This window comes from Cherax quadricarinatus, chromosome 26 (genome assembly GCF_038502225.1).
Source record: "Cherax quadricarinatus isolate ZL_2023a chromosome 26, ASM3850222v1, whole genome shotgun sequence".
Lineage (NCBI taxonomy): Eukaryota > Metazoa > Arthropoda > Malacostraca > Decapoda > Parastacidae > Cherax > Cherax quadricarinatus.
The window spans coordinates 32,505,208-32,519,708 of NC_091317.1; the positions used below are offsets into that span (position 1 = coordinate 32,505,208).

Below are 14,501 nucleotides of genomic sequence, written 5' to 3' on the forward strand. Positions count from 1 at the left end.
ACTATAATGTATCACTTCCACTACTGGGGACTTGAAGCCTCCGAAAAGCTTTCACCCAATCTATCACTCAAGCTCATCTCCAGTGCTGAGTCAAAACTTGAAAAGCAATCATTGACATTTTTTTCAACCACAATCGCACCAATGTGAGTTTCAACGTGCCTAGAGGTGCCCTTGTAAGCTCTCGGCCATGTGTTATTTGCTGCCTCTTGGGATTTCCACAATCTGTTAACTAAATTATGTGAATGATCTGAGTCACTCATCCTAGGGGTGGAATTCAGGAGTGGCTCCAAACATACTTGTGATTCACGAGGGGAATTTGGCACATGCATCTGAGAGAATGGCAGCCAGGGGGCATACCTGAGCAGAGAATGACCCAGGCCAGTAGGAAGCGGGCTGGAAGAGGTAGAACGTGACCCAGTGCCAGAGTGGATAGCTGAGTCAATGGAGATGGTCATTGGGGCATTGTTGAGATCAGGTGCATCAGTCAGCAGCCCAGAGGAAGACATTAGTTCCTCCTCCAAGTCCAGCTCCAGAGATGAGTGATCTGGCAGCAGTTGGTGACTGCAAAATTATCCATACACATAAGCATTGTTAACAAAATACCAAGGACAACAAGGCAACAACAATCATTTAAAACATTATTAAAAATAGCATGTGTATGTGTTCTCTCTAGGGATGAGATCAAAAAATTTATGCTAATACCAATAATTTTCCAAAACAGCCTCTCCTCACTTAGCAACTTACTCATTTACTGACAACTCAGAATTGTGACTGGCTCTCTGACCAGTATGCATATCTAAATAATGTATGCTAGAGATAATTTTTTCTATTCTGTTTATTACAATATATGGTACACTACTGTATAAACACATAAAAATATACTAGAAATGTTATTAATGGTGCAACTGTGACATTAAAACAATATCAAAGATGGCCGACACAAACCCACTACCATTATAGTATGCTCCACACTTATAGACAATTTCATTTACTGACGTGATCTTAGGAACAGAAGGAGAGGCTGTATTTATTTTCAAAATTATGATAACTATCTTCAATATATAATGAAATACTTATTGCCTAATAGGGATTAAATAACCCAGGGAGGGGGGGGAAATGTGTGAATAATTTTGGTATAATAAAACTAAAATATACAGCACTCTCATAATACTGTCTATTCAAAGCTTTAAAAAAAAACACATTTGAAAACTAAAAAAGTACATTATTGTAGTACCATGATTGGAAATAAAAAATGCAGAATTATAGTTGATATTCTGAACATCATCATCTCTCCATTATTAACTTGAATCAAGTGACACATTTCTGTAATACAGTTTTTCTTTTAATTTGAAGGAACACACTGAAAATATAGAAAACCTATATTAATCAAAAAATAATATACGCACTACATACGCAAATAATACAAAATGGGAATTGACACAGTTGCTTTTTGCTGATGATACTGTGCTCATGAGAGATTCTAAAGAAAAATTGCAAAGGTTAGTGGATGAGTTTGGGAATGTGTGTAAAGGTAGAAAGTTGAAAGTGAACATAGAAAAGAGTAAGGTGATGAGGATATCAAATGATTTAGATAAAGAAAAATTGGATATCAAATTGGGGAGGAGGAGTATGGAAGAAGTGAATGTTTTCAGATATTTGGGAGTTGACGTGTCAGCGGATGGATTTATGAAGGATGAGGTTAGTCATAGAATTGATGAAGGAAAAAAGGTGAGTGGTGCATTGAGGTATATGTGGAGACAAAAAATGTTATCTATGGAGGCAAAGAAGAGAATGTATGAAAGTATAGTGGTACCAGCACTCTTATATGGGTGTGAAGCTTGGGTTGTGAATGCAGCAGCGAGGAGGCGGTTGGAGGCAGTGGCGATGTCTTGTCTAAGGGCAATGTGTGGTGTATATATTATGCAGAAAATTCAGAGTGTGGAAATTAGGAGAAGGTGTGGAGTTAATAAAAGTACAGTATTAGTCAGAGGGCTGAAGAGGGGTTGTTGAGGTGGTTTGGTCATTTAGAGAGAATGGATCAAAGCAGAATGACATGGAGAGCGTATAAATCTGTAGGGGAAGGAAGGCGGGGCAGGGGTCGTCCTCGAAAAGGAGGGAGGGGATAAAGGAGGTTTTGTGGGCGAGAGGCTTGGACTTCCAGCAAGCATGTGTGAGCGTGTTAGATAGGAGTGAATGGAGACGAATGGTATTTGGGACCTGACGATCTGTTGAAGTGTGAGCAGGGTAATATTTAGTGAAGGGATTCAGGGAAACCGGTTATTTTTACATAGCCGGACTTGAGTCTTGGAAATGGGAAGTACAGTGCCTGCACTCTAAAGGAGGGGCTCAGGATATTAGCAGTTTGGAGGGATATGTTGTGTATCTTTATAGGTATATGCTTCTAAACTGTTGTGTTCTGAGCACCTCTGCAAAAACAGTGATTATGTGTGAGTGAGGTGAAAGCGTTGAATGATGATGAAAGTATTTTCTTTTTGGGGATTTTCTTTCTTTTTTGGGTCACCCTGCCTCAGTGGGTGACGGCCGACTTGTTAAAAAAAAAAAAAAAAAATACGCAAATCCTCCATGTAATGAATCACCACAAAACAGACATCAGAAATACAAAAGACAATCCACTGATAGACTGTACAATAGTTACAGAACTGTCTATTATTGTTACAGTTATGACCAAATAATCTCTTCTCTATCCACCACAACTTCCACCTGCTCCCCATCCCATTAGTCCATTATGTGGAGGGTTTGCTACATTATTCTGATAGCTAAAATTAAAAATTCTCAAACCGAAGATGAGGAATATAAACAGATTATATGAATCACATTCCATAATTTATAAACTGGTGGTCTGGTAAGCCAGCAGAAGGCCTCAGTCAGATGAGGAAAGCACCAGCTGTGGGTCACCATATGACTAAGACACGTGTCAGGAAACATTTGTCCTGTTTCCTGACAAACCTTACCTAACCTAACATCACCATCCCCTCCATTTTCAGAAGTTAATCTGTTCCTATGAGGAGAGTAGATGTTCCCTTCAATGCTGAACAATCTTTCACTCTACTGAAGAGAAGGTGAATGCAGATATGTATTTACCAGTTAGTTATGTACAAGATGGTAGAATTATCAATTTATTTCCACCATTCTAGTAGATTTCCATCGTTATGCAATAACACCATATTTATCTATTTCTGTTTTTATTTTATGTTACTAGTAATGCAAATACCAATGCATTTGTTTTTTGGATAGTTATTTTTTGTGACTGAGAAAGTGATCCTAAGGCAGATGTCGGTGATGCGCTTCTGGGAATTCTGGAAACAATTTATCCATAACATTTATCAAACTCAAACTTGTCAAGCTCTTCAATCCTTCTTACACCATCTTGCCTTTCTTCATCAGACTTGTTGCTGCTTCATTATAATGGCAGGGATGGAATAATACCAGATTCTTTTTCTGCAGATACCAATACTCAATATCTGGCCAATACTTATACTATCAAAATTAGCTGGTGCTCACCAACACTGTTACCAATACCACCGAAACTGGTTGATATTCACAAGTACCATTACTGTACTCAGTTTTAGGCCAGTACCAGTACCACCAAAACTGACTGATACCCACCAACACTGATACTTCACACACCCCTATACAATAGCATACAATACCAACAAGGAAAAGAGTAAGACATGTGCAACAGTTTAAGTATGTATCATTATTTCCAAAATGTTTTACTCACACAGTAGACTCCTTCAATCAAATACCAAGGTGACTAAATATGGAGTCAGAAGAAGCAGTGAAGAGGTCAAGATAATGCGATCAGTTCAGCAGCAATGAAGTAGCAGCTTTGACGTGGTCAGTCACTCACCTGCCGGGTCACCGTATGGAGAAGACCCAAGCCAGGACCCATCCCAATGAACCTGCTCAGTCATGAGATGTGTTCAGTTTCACAGTCTTGAACAATATGAACTTTGGCTGAGAGACTATCCACCTCAAAACTATTTTTTTAAACAGACAATTAACAAGGAAGTTTGACCAACGGTTAGGCCAGTAGGGTAGAAAAGCTCTTGAAATTGGACACAAGTATTGAGAGTCTAGACTGAAAGTAGGCCTGTCCGAGGAGAGGACAGATAAAGTAGGTATGACTGGGTGTTGAAGAAGGCACCTGAAAAACAGTTAGCATTCACCCTGATAAAGAAGACAGTTGATCAAGACATGTTAAACTGCCAGTGAGACTTGACATTTGTCTCGGAGTGGCACCGGACGACCATGACTGCTTTATTATGCACCCCATACCCATTATGTGAACAGAAGTCAAAAGAATACAGAAATACATAATGGTCCTGAGACTGAACCCAGAGCTGAGTTTTATTAGACTGACATGTGTGAGCATTGACACACCATACAGAACAGGCACTACTAGGACTATGTTTTGCCCAGAGTTGAGTTTTATCAAGTTAATAAAGCTCAAATCTGAGCAAAACATCTTCCAATAAAAACTTTTGCAGATTGCACCATTTTACCCACTTTTTAAAATTGGTTTTCTCCATACAAAATTTCATTAATTCTTAGCTTAAGACCTCCCCAAAATGCTGTATGTAATTGTGAATTTCATTTTTTATTAAATTAATGGTCATCACCCACCAAGGCAGGGTGACACAAAAAAATAAAATACATTCACCATCATTCATTCATTTGCTGACTTTCCAGAAATCTGCCGATATCACACTAAGATTGCCCTCTAACTGCACCATCCCCATCCTTCCTTCAGAGTGCAGGCACTGCCCTTTCCACCTCCAAGAACGCAAATATGGTCGGCAAGTTTGCAGTTCTCTCTGCGTCAACTATTCTGGCTGAGTACTGTAAGCTTGTTTACGATACATAAAATATCTACACTCTTTTAAAAGAGCATTTTGCATGTTTGAATTTTCCACCATAATCCCGGAATGGATTAAAAAAATACGGAAATGTTGTGTAATGTGACTCACCTTCTACACGCTACCTTATATTCCTCAAAGCCTCCGAGCTCTGCTAAGCTGCGTGTTGGGAAGAAAGTAACTCAAGTTTGGTACATTATTATTACACTTATGAGGAAGCACTAAATGATAGAGGTCCTACAGTGTATGAAGAGTGATTGGCAATTAAGTTTGATCTGAAGAAGGGAAGCAGAGCTTTAATTCCTTGGATCACAAGCCCTTCACAAGCATCAAGGCCCCCCCACCCTTGTATAGCAAGTTTGGTACAATATACACCTACCATCCGACTTACGACCTGCTCGACTTACATCCACTCGACTTACGACCGTGCATCTGGCAGCTGGGCTGGGCCGGCTGATGCACACTGCTGTGCAATATCTGACGATACTCGCGGCGGCAATGCGTCATGCAGGCAGCATCAGTTTGAGTTACCCTGCCCTATCAGCAGCATCATACTGTATTAACTGTACTAACTGGACAGTAAATTTCACCATGGCCCCTAAGATGAAGTCTGAATCTTGCACTGGACATTATGGCAAGAAAGGCTCTTACTCTTGAACTCTCTATTTGTTTTCACTGTTGCACATAAACCTGTCTGTATCTGTCTACCTGTATATGTATCTGTATCTGTCTATCTCTGTGTGTCTGTTTATCTGTCTGTCTACCTGTGTCTGTTTTTCTGTCTACCTGTGTGCGTGTCTTTCTGTCTACCTGTGTGTCTGTCTTCATGTCTACCTGTGTGTTTGTCTTTGTCTACCTGTGTCTGTCTTTCTGTCTACCTGTGTGTCTGTCTTTCTATCTACTTGTGTGTCTTTGTCTACCTGTGTGTGTCTGTCTACCTAGTGGTATTCTCCCATTCCACTGTGTCGACAATACATAAAGATAACAGTAACATACGATACTGTATGCGATGTAAAATTTACAATACAGTTCACTACCATGTATACATTATATACAGTACATAAATAATTAAAATATACAATAGAAGTAAATTATGGTAAAAAGAATGAAATAATGATTGTACATTACATTACAGTACTATGTAGGCAGTTTTTATAGGGAAGGTTTGACATTATGCCCTACCCAGTATGTCGGCAATTTTCAAAGGTTCGACTTACGTCCATTTTGACTTACGACCGGTTGGTCGGAACCAAGCTTGGTAGTAAGTCGGATGGTAGGTGTACTTACAAGCATTACCTTTCAGAGTTAATATACTACAATTATAGAAACCAAGACTCTCTCAAGCATACTGAAGCTAGCAGGGGTTATGCCAATTCACAAAAGTGGCAGTTGAAAAGAAATCAACAACCTCAACCCTTTAACACATCGGCCATTTCCCACTGAAGACAGGGTGACCCAAAAAAGAAGAAACACTATCATCATCACTCACTCTGTCACTGTCTTGCCTCAGACATGCCAGTACTACAGTTCAAAATTTATAACACGCCATAATTATTATATAAAATCACTTAAAAAGATATATAAATACACACATATTCGTAACAATATCTTTAACCACTGCCAATTTGTTTTAAGGCCAGGAAAAAAATAAGTTCAAATGATGCAAAAATAAAAATGCTTGATGCAATCTACTTGTACTCAACATACAGAGAGTTATTACTATACACGCAGTTGTATACTGTACACTCATTACTGTACACACTGTTATATACACCACACTCATTACTGTATACACTGTTATATACAGTACACTCATTACTGTACACACTTATACAACGTCGCCTCACTTAGCAACGTACTCATTTACTGACGACTCGGACTAACGACGGGCTCTCTGACCAGTATGCATACCTAAATAATGTATATTAGAATGATTTCCTCTATTCTGTATATTACAATATACAGTACACTACTGCATAAACATTTAACCATTTCAGGGTCCAGAGGCCAAATTTCAAAGTGTACACCAGGGTCCAAGAATTTTCAAAATATAATTTTGTTATTTTTTCTTATGAAATGGTAGAGAATCTTTCTCTGAATGCAATAAAAGAAAAAGTATGAAATTTGATAGAAAATTGATGAAATTATGCTCTCGCGAATTTTGATGTGTCAGCGATATTTACGCATTGGTGATTTTATAGACTTTGACTCCCATTTTAGGTCAATTACCTTACTCCAGTTGACCAAATTCTTAGCTATTTCACTAGTATTACTTCTATTCTATCGAATGAGCACAAGAAATCGCCAAGTCAACTGTTTCAATTACAAAATAAAGTGATCGGAAATTGGTAATTTGGCCAATTTAATGCAAAGTTCAAAATATTCTATTTTCAAAATACGGTCCAGAATAAACAATGCAGACATTCTTGACACTAAACTAACATTTCCTCTGTTCATTAGTTAAGTTTTCAGGCTTTACTAATGAATTCCATTTTTATTTTTTATTCACATAATGAATTTTTATTCAAACCAAAAAATAGAAGATTTACTCTCATGCAATATTGTAATAATTGTATAAATAATATCACCACATTTGTGAACGTATATTAGACCCACCAGCTGGCGTGTATTAGACGTGTGAGGTCATTTGTTTACTCTTGAACATCGGCAAATATTTAACCTTTCCGCTACTTTGAGCTCAGTTTCAAGCCGTTTTCAGTACTAAAAGCAATCAAAATCATCTCCATTTCTGTAATATATCTTCCATTCTATCAAATGAGACCAAGAAATCGCAAATACAACTATAAAAACCATATGAAAAAACACTGCAAAGTCGCTGTTTTAATAAAAAATTACGGTCTCAGTTTTTTTCCTCTCATTATACACTGATGCTGCAGGATTTGTTTTATGTGGTGCACGCATACCACATAGATGTATTATCTCATATCTAGGCCCAAATTTACCGCTCACAGCTTATCAGAGTGAGCTGAGCTCATGGCGTAGATCTACGGTTTGGACCCTCAACATGGAGCCGTAGATCTACGGCACGGACCCTGAAAGGGTTAATAATATACTAAAAATGTTATAAATGATGAAAAGATGACATTAAAACAATATCAAAGATGGATACATAAACCCATTACCATTACAGCATGCTCCTCACTTAGCAGCAAATTCGTTTACGAGCATAGTCTTAGGAATGGAACTCTGTCGTTAAGTGAGGAGAGGCTGTATAAAGAACTCAGTATTGTACACACTGTTATATAAAGAACACTCAGTACTATACACACTGTTATATACAGTACATTCATTACAAATATCTGCCCAGTCCTAAAACTCTTCTCCAGTACAGTGCCCTTCACGGGTCACGCCTTGGTGTTGGTGAAACATTCTTCATCCCAAAAAAACTGGAAGTATCCCTCCCCTTCCTTGAGTCAAACTTGCCCAGGTACCTTATGACCCTTTTGAGTTTAACCCTTCCTAATGCATATACAGCAGTACTAATAATTCTCAACTCATGCTTAGTTAAGCACTAAAGTGAGGTTTACGCATTACATAAATGCCATAAAACAGTATGTATACTCTCTTGCAAAACTTTCCACAGTGGCATTTCATCATTCAGCAAAACATTTAAAAAAGTTTCCCACAGAAGCAGATGCACACATGGCAGGACCACTGTGTTGAAAGTTTCCTTAGTTAACCCTTAAACTGTCGAAACGTAGATCTACTTTTTTTTTTACATGCTTCCTTATGGAGAAAATCAAGGTCGGAACACTACGCGCACAAATATAGAGCTACATTTGGACAGTTTAAGGGTTAAGTTGATTGATGGTTATAATAAAGTCAAAGGAATGTTAACCATTTTTTTTTTTTTTCAACAAGTCGGCCGTCTCCCACCGAGGCAGGGTGACCATATGGTTAACCATATGGTATTTTAAAAGTGCTGAAGCACGTCTCAGTGCCTGTATGAAACATGTCAGAGCACTTGTATGAAACACATTGGAATACCTGTATTTAATATTTCAAATTGACCCTTGTAGGTTTAGCACTTCTTTTTTTATAATAATAATAATAATAATAATAATAATAATAATAATAATAATAATAATATAGTAATAATAATAATATTTCAAAGAATACCTTTACTGAGTTATACATGTCAAAGGACTTGGATTATATTTTCAAGCTGAACTGGAAATAACAAGAAATACGATTACTGCCATTGAACACACAGCACAGCTTCAACAACAATTTTTGCATACCTGTCATGAGAATTAGGGTGGAAGACTTCATCAAGTGGATTTTCATGTGAGGCTAAAGCTTCTTCAGCGTACTGGCGAAGGCAGCCATTATCCCACTCCAGTGATGGCATTGTATCATCCTAAGTATATTTTTTGCAAAATGGGGAATATGGTTAGTAACTTTAGTAGTTTACATGGCATGTGCATCACTGAGCTTAAATATAATTTCACAATGCTAAAAGAAGTAGTTATTTTCATTACAAAATACAAAGTTTTCACCTGCATGGATGCACGAGATGACTCTGCATCTTCAGATGGAAGTTCTGGCAGTCGAGAGAGAGGAGGAGCATGCATGCTTGACCAGCCATGCTGTGGAGAATCCCACTCAAATGAGCCTTCAGCTTCAGAACCTGAGATTCCATGATTTAGAGGCTGTGTTGTCTCGGCCCCACATGCTTCCACAGCATCTGACTCAGATGATGTGTTGGGTTTACTTGCTATAAGTCCCTTGAAACTTGCCCTTGAGCGATGGGCATTGACTAAATCCATGGCTGAGTTAGGACGAGAATCACCTGAGGTAATGGAACAATCAGAGAAGGTAGTTTTGAAAGTATATGGGTTAGGTCTAGATGTAAATTTTGTCACTTCTTCATCCATTTCCAACATTGAGGACTTAAGGTCATCTAGTTCATGTTCAATGTCATCCAAGCAAGTGAATGTCTTGCAAGCCAAGTCTTCTCTAACAGAAACTTCCAAGGACATCTCTGAGCACTCAGAAAGAGCAAAATCTGACAAATTAGAACAAACAGAATCTTCTCGTTTAAAGGAAAATCGCTTGGACCCAACAGGTGAGGTGACAAGTTCAGACAAACTGGAAGCTATAGAATTATCACGTGATATTGATCCCCTATGACCTCTGTGACGTATTTTTTCCATAAGATCACTAAGAGATGCACTGGAGATGTTTGAACTTGGTTGGTGCTCCTCTTCTCCCTCAGGCTGAACCCTAATATAAAGGGAAATTCCAATAAATATCTCCATCACAAGATACTGGATCACAGAATCCAGTCTACAATCCAGTGATATTATTACTCAAATACAGTATACTGTATACATATTCCAGCTTTATCAGAAGATATAAGTGAACCACGAAATTCAACTCTACTAACCTATTATCACCAAACCAGTCTCCTTCATCAGCATGTTCAACAGACTTGCGCGATGTCATATTCTGCAGACGTTTTCTCCTCTCAACCTTTAAAATAATAAAATGCAGTATTCAACATTTGGTATAAACTCTCTCTACACCTGTATTTATAATTTCATTTCTAATTTTAATGAAAAGAACACTGGAAAAACTTCTTAAAAAATAACTCATGGTAAGAGTGAATAAAAGCAGTGTTGTATCCAGTTTCCTTTAATGCAGTCAAGAAAGGAGAACATAAGATGAGATTCTCTTAGTTGTTGTTTTGTGTGCCCTGTCTTGTTTTATTCCCCTTCATATACTCTACAATGTGTGCTTATTTGAAGGCTTTATCTTACCATTTCCTCTGAGTCCGGAGTCTCTGATCCATCACCTTGGTGGCGGGTGAGGCCTCTTGAAGGCACCTGTCCAGGTACAAGACACGTTGCTTTACCAAGAGATGACTCGGAAGAAATCCACTCACTTTGAAGAGGATGGTCCACACCTGCAGTACTACTCAGCTTGCTACTAACATGTCTGCCAAAAGAAAAACAGATTAATTTTTTTATAATTACTTAAACTTCTTTCTTTCTTTCAACAAACCAACCATATCCTACCAAGGCAGGGTGGCCCAAAAAGAAAAACGAAAGTTTCTCTTTTTAAATTTAGTAATTCATACAGAAGAGGTTACTAGCCCCTTGCTCCCGGCATTTTAGTCACCTCTTACAACACCCATGGCTTACGGAGGAAGAATTCTGTTCCACTTCCTCATGGAGATAAGAGGAAATAAACAAGAAAAAGAACTAGAAAGAAGATAGAAGAAAACCCAGAGAGGTGTGTATATATATGCTTGTACATGTATGTGTAGTGTGACCTAAGTGTAAGTAGAAGTAGCAAGACGTACCTGAAACCTTGCATGTTTATGAGACAGATAAAAGGACACCAGCAATCCTACCATCACGTAAAACAATTACAGGCTTTCGTTTTACACTCACTTGGCAGGACGGTAGTACTTCCCTGGGCGGTTGCTGTCTACCAACCTACTACCTAGGAATTACTTAAACATGGAGGATAATTTGCAGTAGCCTCAACCCTGGTACTACAGTAAATCATTACAGCTTGCAATTCAAACATGTTTTGAGTGAGAAAATGAGTGAATGAGTGTGTGAGAGCAGCAAGTGTAAAAACAGGCTGTAACATCAGAGAGGATACTGTGGTCTACTACTGCTCTGAGAACCAGAAGGCTGAAAGTCAGTGACAGATTGAACAAGTGGAATTAAAAAGATAGGAGCAAGGGGCTAATAACCTTTTCTCCTGTATAAATTACTAAATGTAAAAAGATGAAAAAGTTTATGTTTCTCTTTTTCGAGTCACTCTGCCTTGGTGAGAAACAGACGTTACATTAAAAAAATTAATAGGATCAGTTTTTTCCTTGATGTTTATGATACATGTCAACAACCAAATGGGACAAATCAGGGACTACAGAGACTGAAATGTTAACTAGCATTTTAAGGCTTGTAGATATTTTCACATACAGTGGACCCCCGCATACCGTTGGCATCACATAACGTTAAATCTGCATACCGATACATTTTATCGCTAAGATTTTGCCTCGCATACCGCTAAAAAACCTGCTCAACGCTATTCGTCCAAGACGCGTCTAACGTGCGGCCTGAGCCAGCCTCACATGTTCCGCCGGTGGCATTGTTTACCAGCCAGCCTCCGCGGTAACATCCAAGCATACAATTGGAACATTTCGTATTATTACAGTGTTTTTGGTGATTTTATCTGCAAAATAAGTGACCATGGGCCCCAAGAAAGCTTCTAGTGCCAACCCTACAGGAATAAGGGTGAGAATTACTATAGAGATGAAGAAAGAGATCATTGCTAAGTATGAAAGTGGAGTGCGTGTCTCCGAGCTGGCGAGGTTGTATAGTAAACCCCAATCAACCATCGCTACTATTGTGTCCAACAAAACGGCAATCAAGGAAGCTGTTCTTGCCAAAGGTTCAACTGTGTTTTCGAAACAGAGATCGCAAGTGATGGAAGATGTTGACTCTTATTGGTATGGATAAATGAAAAACAGATAGCAGGAGATAGCATCTCTCAAGTGATCATAAGTGAAAAGCCTAGGAAGTTGTATGAGGATTTAATTAAAAAAATGCCTGCAACTAGTGATGATGTGAGTGAATTTAAGGCCAGCAAAGGTTGGTTTGAGAGATTTAAGAAGCGTAGTGGCATACATAGTGTGATAAGGCACGGTGAGGCTGCCAGTTCGGACCACAAAGCAGCTGAAAAATATGTGCAGGAATTCAAGGAGTACATAGACAGTGAAGGACTGAAACCTGAACAAGTGTTTAATTGTGAGGAAACAGGCCTGTTTTGGAAGAAAATGCCAAGCAGGACCTACATTACTCAGGAGGAAAAGGCACTCCCAGGACATAAGCCTATGAAAGACAGGCTTATTCTGTTGATGTGTTCCAATGCTAGTGGTGATTGCAAAGTGAAGCCTTTATTAGTGTATCACTCAGAAACTCCCAGAGCGTTCAGGCAAAAGAATATCCTCAAGGCTAATTTGTGTGTGCTGTGGAGGGCAAACAGTAAGGCATGGGTCACTAGGGACTTTTTCTACGACTGGTTACACCAAGCATTTGCCCCCAATGTGAAAGATTACCTAACTGAAAAGAAATTAGACCTTAAGTGCCTCCTGGTGTTAGACAATGCCCCTGGTCATCCTACAGACGTGGCAGAGCGACTTTATGGGAACATGAGCTTCATTAAGGTGAAGTTTTTGCCTCCTAATACCACTCCTCTCCTGCAGCCCATGGACCAGCAGGTTATTGCAAACTTCTAAAAACTGTACACAAAAGCTCTGTTTGAAAGGTGCTTTGTAGTGACCTCAGAAACTCAACTGACTAAGAGAGTTTTGGAGAGATCACTTTAATATCCTCAATTGTGTAAACCTTATAGTTAAGGCTTGGGAGGGAGTGACTAAGAGGACCTTGAACTCTGCTTGGAAGAAACTGTGGCCAGAATGTGTAGACCAAAGGGATTTTGAAGGGTTTGAGGCTAACCCTGGGAATCCTATGCCAGTTGAGGAATCCATTGTGGCATTAGGAAAGTCCTTGGGGTTGGAGGTTAGTGGGGATGATGTGGAAGAGTTGGTGGAGGAGGACAATGAAGAACTAACCACTGATGAGCTGCTAGATCAACTTCAACAGCAAGAGGCCAGACCTTAGGAAACTGCTCCGGAGGAGGGGAGAGAGAAATTGAAGAAGTTGCCTACTTCTAAGATTAAGGAAATGTGTGGAATGTGGCTTAAAGTGCAAACCTTTTTTGATGACAATCACCCTAACACAGCTATTGCAAGCCGTGCTGGTGACTATTACACTGACACTGTTGTGAAACACTTTAGGAAAATCATAAAGGAACGAGAGGTACAGGCCACTATGGACAGATATGTTGTGCGACAGAAGTCCAGTGACTCTGAAGCTGGTCCTAGTGGCATTAAAAGAAGAAGGGAAGTAACCCCAGAAAAGGACTTGACACCTCAAGTCTTAATGGAAGGGGATTCCCCTTCTAAACACTAAGACTCTCTCCTCCTCCCATCCTATCAATCATCACCAGATCTTCAATAAAGGTAAGTGTCATGTAACTGTGCATGCCTTTTTCAGTTTGTGTGTATTAAAATTAATATTTCATGTGGTAAAATTTTTTTTTTCATACTTTGGGGTGTCTTGCACGGATTAATTTGATTTCCATTATTTCTTATGGGGAAAATTCATTCGCATAACGATAATTTCGCATAACAATGAGCTCTCAGGAACGGATTAATATCGTTATGCGGGGGTCCACTGTATTTTGTACAAGTATCATGTTAACTTAATAAATGAATAAGAAAGAACACATTTAGGTTGAGTGAGGAAGACACATCACAGGATAAGCTTTCACCTGAGTAATGTTTTGCTTTGTATAGAGCAGTGGTTCTTATCTAGGAGTACCTGTACTCTCTGGGGGGGGAGTGAAAAAGCAAAGCTGGGGTACAAGACTAAACTGTAAGAATTGAACACATCCATCCAAGGAACACAAATGAATATGGTCACTGTCAGGAAAAAGATGAGTCTTCATCCAAAAACTTCAGATTTGGATAAATCACGTTTAAAATAGAAATTCTGCCAATTTTCATTCACTGATGTT

General features: G+C 38.9%; 1 protein-coding gene across 13 annotated transcripts in view; it reads right to left on the bottom strand.

Annotated features, from left to right (window-relative positions):
* The window catches only part of LOC128698165 (uncharacterized), a 420,261-nt gene that overhangs the window by 52,978 nt on the left and 352,782 nt on the right, over positions 1-14,501 (bottom strand). For 12 of the 13 annotated variants that reach the window (XM_070088900.1, XM_070088896.1, XM_070088898.1 and 9 more), the window contains 6 exons: positions 10,664-10,841; positions 10,291-10,376; positions 9,401-10,127; positions 9,143-9,261; positions 4,992-5,039; positions 358-561 (listed from right to left, as the gene is read on the bottom strand). In XM_070088900.1, coding sequence (XP_069945001.1) covers positions 358-561; positions 4,992-5,039; positions 9,143-9,261; positions 9,401-10,127; positions 10,291-10,376; positions 10,664-10,841 — 1,362 coding nt within the window. The remainder of the gene's footprint in view (positions 1-357; positions 562-4,991; positions 5,040-9,142; positions 9,262-9,400; positions 10,128-10,290; positions 10,377-10,663; positions 10,842-14,501) is intronic. The other variant, XM_070088907.1, reaches the window with a different exon arrangement.